Source organism: Capricornis sumatraensis, chromosome 1 (genome assembly GCF_032405125.1).
Source record: "Capricornis sumatraensis isolate serow.1 chromosome 1, serow.2, whole genome shotgun sequence".
Lineage (NCBI taxonomy): Eukaryota > Metazoa > Chordata > Mammalia > Artiodactyla > Bovidae > Capricornis > Capricornis sumatraensis.
Genome location: NC_091069.1, coordinates 129,055,142 through 129,068,897, shown reverse-complemented (window position 1 = coordinate 129,068,897; position 13,756 = coordinate 129,055,142). Strand labels below are relative to the sequence as shown.

The following is a 13,756-nucleotide window of genomic DNA, read 5'->3' as shown; positions in this document are numbered from 1 at the left end:
CCAGGGAAGTAATGATACTGACTACAATTCAGGAAAGAATATTTCAAGCAAATGGCAATTCCACTGTTAAACTGGAAGGTCCTAATGTCTCTACCAATGGGATTTTTATAATGAATCTCATCAAAATCATATGTAAAAAGGATTCACTTTAAAAATAATTTTGCAGTAGTATGAGTGGAGTTAATTCTCCTTTCATTACTAACCATATTTCCTGAATGTATCCAGCTTCTTACAAACTTTACAAAAATATACCATTTTTTTAACATATGTTCTGTTTCATTCATGGTATAGTCTACCACATCACACTGCTTGAAAAAAAATCTCTAAATCTGCAAATATGTTTTGTTTCTTTTATCTTTTTAAAAAATTTGGCTTTGTTCTTTGTCCTTTCTGGTACAAAATAATGAAAGCCCTCTTCTTAAAAAATGTCTTTACTTAAATCATAATTTGATCTTGGGTAAATTCCAATGCATAGATTTCAAAAAGTCAATTCTTTTCAGGCTTTTTCCCCCATATAATTAAGGCCAAAATATATTTAAAAAAATTTTTAATCGATCTTAATTTACTAAAATGAATATTACTAATATTCTACCTGTTTAGAGTGCTGGAAAAAAATTACAGATTAATTTCCCTTAATTAATTGGCTAAGTTATGCCAATCTTTCAGTTGTAAAGTCCTGAGCATTCAATTTAACCCACATGTATTTTACAGATGTTGTCTCAGTATCACATATACAGATTGAGATAAAAGTATTCTTAGAAGAGAGAAACGGACCACATAAACTGAAAATGCTTCCAGCTCTTAACTTATTGTGATAAATTTTTGTCTTAACCAACACAACACAGTCATATTTTGGGGTTATGTGAATATCTTTATGGATTAAAATACCAGGCACAAATCCTTAGCTTAATATTAATATAACCCATGGAAGTGTATTTTGTCAGGCCCAACACTCTAGAGGACTAAATTTTTGCTGTAAATATAACTTGTATCATGTGGAAACATCATTTTGTAATTGAAATTGAGAGAAATGGAACTTTTTGGTTCTTGGAATTTATAACATATTCTTTGAGTTAATGTCACTCTTACAATTTCCCTACATATTTTCTTCTGTTTTATTGAAAGATGACTTTTACAATTTCATCTTTACTGTTCAATATAATCATGGGCTGTGGATGATGGCAATGATGTACCTGCTGCTGCTGCTAAGTCGCTTCAGTTGTGTCCGACTCTGTGTGACCCCATAGACGGCAACTCCGCTGTCCCTGGGATTCTCCAGGCAAGAACACTGGAGTGGGATGCCATTTCCTTCTCCAATGCATGAAAGTAAAAAGTGAAAGTGAAGTGGTTCAGTCATTTCCGACTCTTAGCAACCCCATGGACTGTAGCCTACCAGGCTCCTCTGCCCATGGGATTTTCCAGGCGAGAGTACTGGAGTGGGGTGCCATTGCCTTCTCCGAATGATGCACCTACCTGTCTTCATCTCAGTAAATCTCACAGACTGCCTATCCTCAGACCCGATAAACCACTCTTAAGTAATTATTCAATTAACAGCAAAAAATAGTGTTTAAAATGAAAAAGAAATATTATAGGTTGATATGTAGGGCACTAATTGCTTAGAAATATTCTGAGCCTTCCAAAGGAAGCTACTACACCCATAAAATTCAAATCCACACTTGTGGCTCATCCTACCCTACTAAATTTCTCCCTTCAATTTACAGTGGCACCAACAGCATTGGTCTCAGGCCATTGACTCTTTCTAGCACAGCATTAATCCCTAGGCGACGTCCTATGACTCAGCTGGTACTGCTGAAATGTCAACTAAACTCCTTAGGCACATTTGTGAATGTGTGTGTGTGTGTGTGTGTGTGTGTGCATGCACAGACAGATTGAACACAGAAGTACTTAAGAATCTGAGAAATATCAAAGTGGAAAAGTCTGTAAAGGCTTTCCTTTTTGTTCTCTGACAAAGAGATCACTAATTAGAGAACACCTCACCTTTGGCCAAGGTTTTTCTGCTGCTTTGTCAATATAACTGTAACAGAATTACTTACCTATGACTGCTAAATTTAAAACAAACACCACAACATTTTAACGAAAGGAAGTTTAAGAAGATAGAATACTTGAAGAGGTTTATGGAAAAATTTATAACAAGAATATTCTATAATATAGTTATAACTTCTTTATTCATAGGTTAATGTGGAATAATCTAAAAGTAACATGTGCTTATTACAGAGATGGATGAATGAATGGATGGGTGGATGAAAGTTTAATTAACTAAGCAAGGTGTGAATGAATATCACTAACATTCATGAGGTAAATACAGAATTTAATCAAATACAATACAAGTAAAACATTGCCTATCTTATAATTTTTAAAAAATGTCTAAAATTATCCCCAAATGTTTCATTTGTTTATTTATTTATAATGGATAAATCTGTAAGTATTGAAATTAAGTTCAAAACTATTCACTAGAACATTATTCAATCTTGGATAAAATTGAAACAGTTCAAAGGAAAATGATTATTTTCATAAATGATTATTTTGTAAATCTATGAGCTCCTTCACAGCACTCAAAAGGCAAAATTTGAACAATCACACCATGTAACTCCTAACTATAAAAATATTTGTCCCCAAATATTAAAATACATTTTAAAATTAAATTTTAAATTCAAATTAAATTTAAAAATACAAATAGTTAAATAATCAATAACTAATATGAGCAAGTATTTATTGTTCCAGTAACACTGAAGGAAAATATCAAGGATAGTAAATTTTTATGTTCTTGTCCATCTTTGTGAACTCTTAAGACTTTCTGTTTTATTCATAACCTTTCCAGAGTTAAGTAATTTTAATTATGAAATCATTTATTATTAATAAAGTTTCTTACACCTGGCTGCTAATTTGCTCTTTTTCAGATTTTTTTTTAAATAAAATGACATAGTTTTGCTTTAATAGTCAAGGGTATTTCTCTTAAATATTTAAAGAAAATCTAAAAGTCACAAAGGTTAATATATTAATGTTATTTTTAGAAGGTTTTTCTTTGTGCTGAGTTTTAATATATTTTTGCATTATTTTAGAAATTAAAGTATTTCAAATTTTTTGTAACTGATTCTTTGCTTCAACAGGGAACTTAATTAAATTCTACTTCCTTTCTGCATGTCTGTTCACTTACACACACAAGTATATATTCTATTAATAATATACAAATTCAATTCTTTTAGTTTTTCCTTCTTAAGTAGACTATGATGCAATGCTTATTTTAATGAAGAAAGATGTAAATTTTTCTTACTTGCCCTTTATACTACTTTGGGAAAATGCAAAGTCAGTGGGAACTAAATTTAGCAATTACCTTTCAGCTGAGAGAGTCTTCTGATGTGGGAGTCATTCTCAGATTTGCTGGGTTCCTGCCAAATTGTGTCATTCACAGTTTTTCCCTCTAAAGTAAAGCAGATTGGTTAGAAGAAGTCACAGTAACATCTGTCCAGTAAGTGTAGGAAATTTGATTTCAAAACAAATTGAGCACACAGTGCTAACATGGTAAGTAATATGTTAGGAAAGCGTTGTGGTCCATTCTGGAGAGTTCTGGCCCCTCATGAATACAACCAATGTCCTGTGGGCTCCCATTTTTTTTTTTCCTATGAACTAAATAAGGACCCACACATAGATGGTAGAAGGTTGCTACTGAAATACTCTTGATAACTTTTGATTACATTATTCTTGGAGTATTTTTCTTGAATTAATAACCATTTATTTTTTTATATATCAAAGTAGCTCCATCCTCCACATTCTTCATTCTTTTTAACAAAACGGTTAAGGAAGTGTATTGAGGGAACATTGAGCTATTTCAAGAAACTCTAAGATCCTTGACTGGGAGAAAAATCATTTTCTTCTAAGTGTTAGCTTTGTTCCCCCAACACCTGAAGCAGGGTCTAAACATGCTGTAAAGAACTGAACTGCACCAGAATGAAGAACTGGAAGCCCTTCTAGTGAATGTCGCTCAGTTGTGTCCGACTCTTTGCGACCCCATGGGCTCTGCAGTCCATGAATTCTCCAGCCTGAATACTGGAGTGGGTAGCCACTCCCTTCTCCATGGGATTTTCCCAACCCAGGGATTGAACCCAGGTCTTCTGCATTGCAGGAGGATTCTTTACCATCTGAGCCACCAGGGAAGCCCAAGAATACTAGAGTGGGTAGCCTAATCTTTCTTCATGGAATCTTTCCAACCCAGGAATCCAACTGAGGTTTCCTGCATTGCAGGCAGATTTTCTACCAGTTGAGCTACCAGGGAAGCCTGGAAGCCCTTCTAATCTGCTTACAAAGACTAATCATCCCACATATTGTACCACATCATTGATAAAGCAAAGTTTAAATAACGCAACCAAAGTATTACACAAACTCAGCATGCTGGGCTGGTTTTTATTAGAGTGTAATTGCTGTACAATGTTGTGCTTGTTTCTGCTGTACGATGAAGTGAATCAGCCATATGTATACACATATTCTATCCCTCTTGGACCTCCCTACTGCCCCACCCCCATCCCACCCATCTAAGCTCTCTGCACTTGACAGCAGTTTCCCACTAGGTATCTATTTTACATGTGGCGGTATGTATAGATAGGTCAATGCTACTCTCCCGATTCTTCCCACTCTCCCCATCCCCTGTGCTGTGTCCACAAGTCAGTTCTCTTGCTGTGCTGTTTTTAAAGTCACTATTTCCTTTGATATTTGACTACAGAGAAGGCAGGTGATCATCAAAAATTATGTTATAGAGTCTTGTGTGCACAAACGGAAAACACTATGAAAACGGCATATCTAAATGGAAAACAAAAGTTGGCTTGCTTCCTTTTATTTCAGGCCATACATTATTCAAATCAGGGCTGACATTCAAAATATTTAGCAACTACTGCTCACAGGGCCTTGACAAATGAGATAGAACCCAGCTCCTGTGGATATTACCACTGGTGGAAGATCAGACCCTATTAAACTGCAGATGTCCTTAGTAGATGCATCCATAGATGATCACCACTTTGCTCTGAGCACTCTTCATACGCTATCCAGGAAACTGGCTTTCAAAAGAGGAAAACTGGGGTTTGAGTATCCAACTCCTAAGCCCTGCTGGGGAGAAAGTGTGCCCACCACTCTGAAAAATTGCATGAAAAATGAATTATTGAGTGAATAATCCAGTTGTCTTGTCACTACAAATGTTTTATAACTAGTGACCCCCTATCATCTAAATGGCAAAGAGAAGCATCATCTATTAACTTTCTAAAAATAATAGATTTTGCCTGCAAATAATCAGAATATGCCTGCAATGCAGTCTCCTGAGTCCCAGGAGACTCAGGTTCGATCCCTGGATTGGGAAGATCACCTGAATGAGGGCATGGCAACCCACTGCAGTATTCTTGACTGGAGAATCCCATGGACAGAGGAGTCTGGCGGGCTACAGTCCACAGGGTCGCAAAGAATTGGACAAGCTTGAAGCGACTTAACATGCACTAGAATTAAAATACACATCAAACCAATTGCCTCTGTTATTACTATGTATACTAAAACCACAAAAACTGAAGAAAATCACTGGTACTTGAGATGCTATGAAAAGTCTTTTATAATTCAACCATTGTTTATTCCACTCCTAAATTCCTAGCTATGAAAATATAGCTAAGAGATCATCTGACTATGGGCCCTCCAAGCTAAAGTTGGGAAACTGGAAGGTAATCAGCCAATAAAAGAGGTTTTTTTTGTTTGTTTGTTTTTTTAGTATAAAAGGAAATTATTCTGAATAAGCCAATAGTTTATTTGTCTTCAGTTCGGATCAGTTGCTAAGTTGTGTCCAACTCTTTGCGACCCCATGGACTGCAGAACGCCAGGCTTCCCTGTCCATCACCAGGTCCCAGAGCTTTCTCAGATTCATGTCCATCAAGTCAGTGATGCCATCCAACCACCTCATCCTCGGTTGTCCCCGTCTCCTCCTGCCTTCAATCTTTCCCAGCATCAGGGTCTTTTCCAATGAGTCAGTTGTTCGCATCAGGTGGCCAAAGTATTAGAGTTCCAGCTTCAGCATCAATCCATCCACTGAATATTCAGGACAGATTTCCTTTAGGATTGATGGCTTTGATCTCCTTGCAGCCCAAGGGACTCTCAAGAGTCTTCTCTGACACCAGAGTTCAAAAGTATCATTTCTTTGGTGCTCAGCATTCTTTATGGTCCAACTCTCACATCCATACATGACTACTGGAAAAACCATAGATTTGACGAGACGAATCTTTGTTGGCAAAGTAATGTCTCTGCTTTTTAATATGCTGTCTAGGTTGGCCATAGCTTTTCTTCCAAGGAACAAACGTCTTTTAGTTTCATGGCTGCAGTCAGCATCTGCAGTAATTTTGAAGCCCAAGAAAATAAAGTCTCTCACTGTTGCCGTTGTTTCCCCATCTATTTGCCATGAAGTGATGGGACTGGATGCCATGATCTTCATTTTTTGAGTGTTGAGGTTCAAGCCAGCTTTTTCACTCTCTTTTTTCACTTTCATCAACAGGCTGTTCAGTTTCTCCTCATTTTCTGCCATCAGGGTGGTATCATCTGCATATCTGAGGCACTGGTATTTCTCCCTGCAGTCTTGATTCCAGCTTGTGCTTTATCCAGCCCAGTGTTTCTCATGATGTATGCTGCATATAAATTACATAAGCAGGGTGACAACACACAGTCTTGAAATACTCTTTTCCCAGTTTGGAGCCAGTCCATTCTTCCATGTCCAGTTTTACTGTTACTTCTTGACTTTCACAGAGATTTCTCAGGAGGCAGGTAAGGTGGTCTGGTATTCCCATCTCTTGAAAATTTTCCAGTTTGTTGTGACCTACACAGTCAAAGGCTTTGGCATAGTCAGTAAAGCAGAAATAGATGCTTTTCTGGAACTCTCTTGCTTTTTCTGTGATCCAATGGATGCTGGCAAATTGATCTTTGGTTCCTCTGCCTTTTCTAAATCCAGCTTGAACATCTGGAATTTCTCAGTTCATGCACCACTGAAGCCTATCTTGGAGAATTTTGAGCATTACTTTACTAGCATGTGAGATGAGCGCAATTGTGCGGTAGTTTGAGCATTCTTTGGCATTGCCTTTCTTTGGGATTGGAATGAAAACTGACCTTTTCCAGTCCTGTGGCCACTGCTGAGTTTTCCAAATTTTCTGGCATGTTGAATGCAGCACTTTCACAGCATCATCTTTCAGGATTTGAAAGAGCTCCACTGGAATTCCATCACCTCCACTAGCTTTGTTCATAGTGATGCTTTCTAAGGCCCTCTTGACTTCACATTCCAGGATTCTGGCTCTAGGTGAGTGTGAGTGATCACACCATCATGATTATCTGGGTCATTAAGTGTTTTTCATTTTTCTTTTTGTGTAGTTCTTGTGTGTATTCTTGCCATCTCTTCTTAATATCTTCTGCTTCTGTTAGGTCCATACTGTTTCATTTATTGTGCTCACCTTTGCATGAAATGTTCCCTTGATGTAACTAATTTTCTTGAAACGATCTCTAGTCTTTCCCATTGTATTGTTATTTGTCATAGCCATTTAAAATTAGAATAAAACTACATATCTTTTAAAAATCTCTTCTATATAATTCAAAGACAAACCAATTTGTCTTTCATTCATCACTTTCTGTTACTTTATGGCATTAACAGAAGAAAATCACTCTTAGAGAAATAGAATGTATCATGTGCATGAGTAATCTTATGAATTACTAACCAAATACTTTACTTTCAGACATAGATCTCCGGATTGACCTAGAAGAAAAAAAGAAACAGATATTTAAGTCTAGATTTAATAAATTATAATTATTAGATCACTTAGACATGAGTGCAAAGCTATGGTGAGCAGAAATAAATTCTACCTCTAAGTAAGTTTTACATTTGGACCTGAATTTTCCTGAGCCTAGATGACAAAGTATAGTTAATCAAAGTATAATCTTGGATTGGAAATTTTCATGCAATATAAAGAAACATTTACAAATCTCAGCACCCCCAACCCTCCAAAAAAGAACAATGGGAGATTCTATATAAGTGTGCCTCAAAACAATCAAATAGTTCTTTAAAAAATAATTATATTCAATAAATACAGAAAAATATTGCAGTTTTAATACAACCACTATACAATCCCTAATAAAACAATGAAAAATGGAAGCAGCTCAGTCTTGTTCAACTCTTTGCGAACCCATGGGCTGTAGCCTACCAGGCTCCTCTGTCCATGGGATTTTCCAAGCAAGATTACTGGAGCAGGTTGCCATTTCCTTCTCCAGAGATCTTCCTGACCCAGGTCTCCCGGATTGCAGGCAGACACTTTACCTTCTGAGCCACCAGGGAAGCCCAATAAAACAATAAATCTTTTCAATAATAGCCAATTGCAATTAAAGTTTTTAACTGAAAGGCTGATGGGCAACTTGTGCTGGATGGATCAGTCTGATACCATCTGAACCCACTAAGCAACTTCACAGTCATAAAAATAGAGACAAGCAGATATATGAGCTTCCCATGTAATGCAACAGGAAGTATAAAGTCACTGATGACCTACTTTAAAAATAAATACATAGAAATAACTTGAATCTTATCAAGCCTTATGAAACTTTAATCTTATCAAGCCTGGAAATCTAACTAAAATTTTACAGTAAACAGAACAGAGAACATGTGTTTAAAAGACAGACACAGACACAGGATGCAATCAGTAAAATTCAAAACTATGGAAAATTCCTCAGAAAGAACAATTCTGTTTTTTCAACAAATAAATGGGAGGAGAGACCTATAAATTGAGAAACATGGACAAAATGCAATACATGAGTCTTCTTTGGATCATGATTCAAACAAACCAGCTACTATTAAAAAAAGCACTTGAGGCTACCAGACACATTTTAACACTGACTCTAAACTTGGTGATATTTGATTATTTTTCTTATTTTGTTCTAGTGCAGTAGTTATGTTTTTTTCTAAATGTGATGTTGTGGTTATGTTTTTAAAAATGATTCTTGTCTTTTAATGATAAAGTGGAACATGAAATTGTATGTCTGAGGAATGCTTTATAAAAACCCCAGTGTGGGTGGTGGGAATAGTGAGTCAGGTGGGTAGAAATGAAATAAGATTGACTATAAATTGATACTTGATTGTGTTAGTCAATTTACACCTTTGGTGAACATAAGCATATTGTGTATGTATAAACAATTTTGTTATAACTGGGGTGTTTTCCATTATTCACTTTTTTTAAGCTCAGGTTTGTAAGCAAAATCCTGCATATCGAGTGTTTCTTTTTTCTTAACCATTTTATTTTGGTTTGTTTTAATTTTTTAATGCAAAATACTTATTCAGGACATCTCTTGGGAAGTAGCAAGTATTCCAATAAAAGCTACTTATAATTTTATAAAGTGAAGTAGGTGCATAATGACAAAAGGGATTATTCTTTTTAGGGGAGTGATGGACAAAAGAATTGAGGGACTCAATAAGTTTTCAAGTTTAACTGGTAGGAATTTGAAAAGCATGTTAACTGATTTGGCTTATGTTTGAAAAATCCTGGTTTAGTCGTCATCAGGTACTATCCTTCTCATTTATCCTGCTTCTGCCCTTCCATCTTTGGATATCATCTAATCTGTAGAAGCATCAGTCATAAACCAATAGATATAATTTTGTGCAAGTATTTGATTTGGGACTAATGAGTTCCTTATCCATGGATAGAATAAACAGTTACCTAGGAAGGGCGACTTTTAAGACTGATAAGAGCCCTGATTTAAAAAAAAAACAAAACCCTTCTTTATTCCTACTCATGCTTAAAATGCCACTGATGTAGTTTAAGTAGCTAACTATGGCTAAAATACAACTACCCTGGCAGGTGCTCTAAGCTGTTAATCATGTAATTACCTACTTACTATGGATGCATTTTATATCCTTACTGGGAGAAAGCTTTTAGCAAGAAAGGGAGGAAAGACTATGAAAGCACAAAGTGCTTTGTGGGTGGAGGTGGGGGCGGAGGGAGGGTTGGAGGCTGGTAAGAGCTGTCGAAAAAGACTACATCCAGAAGAAGCTCACATATTGACAATTTAGTCTCAGACCATTCCGGGGTGCAAGGAAGTTGTTCTTCTGTATCATCAGCAACCAATCTGGAAATTTCCCCATAAACGAACTTCCTGCCGCTATGTATTTCCTGCTTATTAGTTAAAAATCCCATTACCTTATGCAACATGTGTGGGTCGCATCCTCTGGCAGCTTGATGTGCTGAATATAAAGCCAAGCCTGACCTAAATAACCCAAATCTCTTTGCAAACACATTTTTATTTGGATTAGAAGAACTCCAGAAGATTAATAGGTCACCGATAGAAACATGTTTTCAAGTAGGCTTCCACTTTAATCTGAACCTAGTTTAGACATGTTTCTTCCTCTGAAAATTTAATTTCTGCATTCTTGTCTACAGCAATGTCACAACACCAGTTTCCTGTGCATCAGCATAAAAATAAATGGTAGCAGAGTAAAGTACGCCTAGATTGGTACGTGACTATTTTTTAAAAGCACTTTGACAGGAAACCCACTAAAATATTCCATTCAACATTATAGAACGAGAGAACATAAAGTTTTCAAAGTAAATTTGACTTACTTTCTTTTTGTTTTCCCATTCTCAAAATTAGAAACTTCCTGTAAAATAAAAGAAAAAGTAAAATAAAATAATACCCCAAGAAATCAAAAAGATAATTCAAGTGTAGTTTAAGTATAATCCAAATGGAGTTCACTTAGCCTTTTCCTACTAAAATGACTGTATTTTTAAATATATTTAGTATAATCATGGTTCTAGTTTTACTTTCTTCTCTATTTGTAACTTTGATACCTGTTTACCTTATTGTAAGCCCTTGACAGTTAATAAGCAAATCCTTTAAACAAAAATCTGTAGTTAAATCCTTGTAACCTCAACTTTATAACCTCCATCAACCCTTCAAGACCTCAAGGAAAGATATATACGAGTATGTTAATTACATTCTCTTCTTTTGAGAAAGATGGACAGCAGCATACCACAAAACCCCAAGTGTACTGAAATACACCTGTGATTCATCCAGCTTTTTTCTTCAGAGAAGCTGATGTTATGTCCCTTACACCCTGGCAGAAGACAATGTCACCACGTCTTTCACCACCCATCCTTGAAAGGGCTTAAACTGCTTCTAGGCACTTTTAAGAACTCTCTTCAGATTTTCTCTTTGTCATTCATCCAGTCCTTCATCCAAAAATCATTTCTGTATTTGGTATTCAAAGTGTTTTTTGAACACCTGTTCTATGATAGGCAGCAGATCATATTCTGAAGAATTTTGTTTGGTGTGGTTAGGAATTTTTATAGTAAAGAATTTGGGGACCAGTATCGGAGAAGGCAATGGCACCCCACTCCAGTACTCTTGCCTGGAAAATCCCATGGATGGAGGAGCCTGGTAGGCTGCTAAGAGTCAGACACTACTGAGCGACTTCACTTTCACTTTTCACTTTCATGCATTGGAGAAGGAAATGGCAACCCACTTCAGTGTTCTTGCCTGGAGAATCCCAGGGATGGGGGAGCCTGGTGGGCTGCCGTCTGTGGGGTCACACAGAGTCGAACACGACTGAAGCGACTTAGCAGCAGTAGCAGCATTCCATATATGGAGAAAACACAAAAGCTAAGGCTGAAAGGACTGGCGAACAAAAATCAGAACAAGGAAAGTTTTTATTTTTTTAATTAAAGTGTGCTTGATTTACAGTATGACATTTGTTTCAAGTATACAGCATAGTGTTTTTTGCAGATTTTACTCACAATTGGTTTTATTATTCCAATGCTTGATAGCCTGAGTACTGTAAAATCCAGGATAAGCTTTTCCCTGAATAGTAACTGAGGGGGCCCTTCCTTATGTTTTTATCAAGATTTAACTTCAAAGACAATTTGAATTACCTATTTCAAATTGTTGAGTAGAACTGAAAACCCATCTGCTGAAGCAGTCAGTCCCCAAACTTGAACACATTTTGCCAAACTAACATGCCTAGGGATCACCCGGAGGACAGTCTTGTAGAAGAGAGCTGGGACAGAGGTAAAGATGAGGGAGCCATAAACCAAGCCCTGATGTGAGTTGGAATAGCAACAGAACTTTGAGGAGTTAATGGTCAGATTGATCACTCCTTCAATTCTCTACGCTTTGTTATCAGCCCAGGAGGTCATTATGTCTTTTTCCTCACAATCAGCAGACACATCAGCTTTGTGAGGGTCATCAGGAAAGGGGATGGCCACCCATCTTTGTGGGAGTATTTTCCTATCATATATATTTGGAATTTAGCTAGGAAGGACCAAACTTCCTGCCCCCATAAGCTATGCAGTTTGGGTCAATTATGTCTCAAAAATCTGAATCCATTGTCCCTGAGTCACATTAATTTGTGTACATGAGTGTATAAAAATCTCTTCAGATAGCAAATCTTGCTCCCTTCAGAATAATTCTGACTCTTGAGTATGTCAAGAAATGGTGTCTGGTTTAGAGTTAATCAGTACCAAAGACGGATTTGAAACAAGAAAGATAAGAAATGTTAAATATCTTTCATATTTGTTATCACTTGAAACATATTCTTTTTGAATCCACTTATTGTATCAATAATTCACTGTTTTTTTTTTGCTACCAAAGAGATTAATTCCATATGACACAAAATTTGTGTGCAACTGAGCTCCAAGTGTTTGAATTGGGGAAGAAGGCATATTATTCAAGCAGAGTCTCCTGCTTCACCTGGGTGAAGCCTTGGCTAAGTTAATATAATCAGATGTCAAATCTACACAAAGCTGCTTAAATATGCATGGCAACTGATGTGGTGAAAGGGACACAGCTACATTAAGAGCTGAGGTTTAGAGGTATCTAGACCAAGATTGAAGAAATTTCATATAACCATACTTGGATACTGGTAATTTTTAAAACAAATATTGTCACAACATTCTCTAGAGACTGTCTACTTTATTCTGTTTTACTGGTATCCAGGTCATCCAATTTTTTCTTGTAATGAATCAGCTTAGTTTTGGGAATCTTTTACTAAAGAGTTTTCTTTCAATTACTACTTTGAAAAAGATTTTGAGTAGAATTTCTTTGGAATCTCTATCAAAATGAAAGAGTTAATGTGGTGCTTCTTAGGGAACCTGTTTCCTACAAGAGAGTAGGAGAGTGAAGCATATGAAATATGATTTCACGAGTGATGATATGAAGGAAAAGGATTACTCAAACAGGGAAAAACCTAACTTAGAAGAAGACACCTGTTCCCTGGGTGTTGCTTAGTGGTAAATGACTACTGACTGGTTAAGCAATTTTTAGTACTGCTTGTACCAAACAGTCTGCTTATGTAAGCAGTCTGTCATGTGCTTTGGCGTTCAGACCCTAGGGTCTTTATTCCTGGAGGGGCAAGTCAAGAAGCACTATACACACAGCTTTATTTTCAGAATTATATCTGTGTGTATGTCTCTGTGTGTGTGATACTCTGAACTACAAAAGGAAAATACCACTTCAGAGAGTCAATGAAGTCATTCTGTCTACTCCATTAATTTGACACTTGCCATAAATACCAGGTAAAGTGTGCTCTTATTAGCCTTTATTATCCCCTCAATCAAGTACTAATCATTAGTCTTATCTTTCATTCATTAGGGAATTTGTAGCTTAATTTAATTTTTACCCCTGGCAATTTTTAGGAAAATAAAAAAATGAAATGTAAACAGATTATTATGAATGGGCTGGTAGAAACTAAAAAGTATGTCCA

The 13,756-nt window shown here is 36.4% G+C and overlaps 1 protein-coding gene across 1 annotated transcript in view; it reads right to left on the bottom strand.

The window, feature by feature from the left end:
• Positions 1-13,756, bottom strand: part of SAMSN1 (SAM domain, SH3 domain and nuclear localization signals 1) — a 179,072-nt gene that overhangs the window by 138,618 nt on the left and 26,698 nt on the right. The window contains 3 exon segments of the mRNA XM_068978089.1: positions 3,353-3,439; positions 7,737-7,774; positions 10,620-10,657. Of these exon segments, the coding sequence (XP_068834190.1) occupies positions 3,353-3,439; positions 7,737-7,774; positions 10,620-10,657 (163 nt within the window).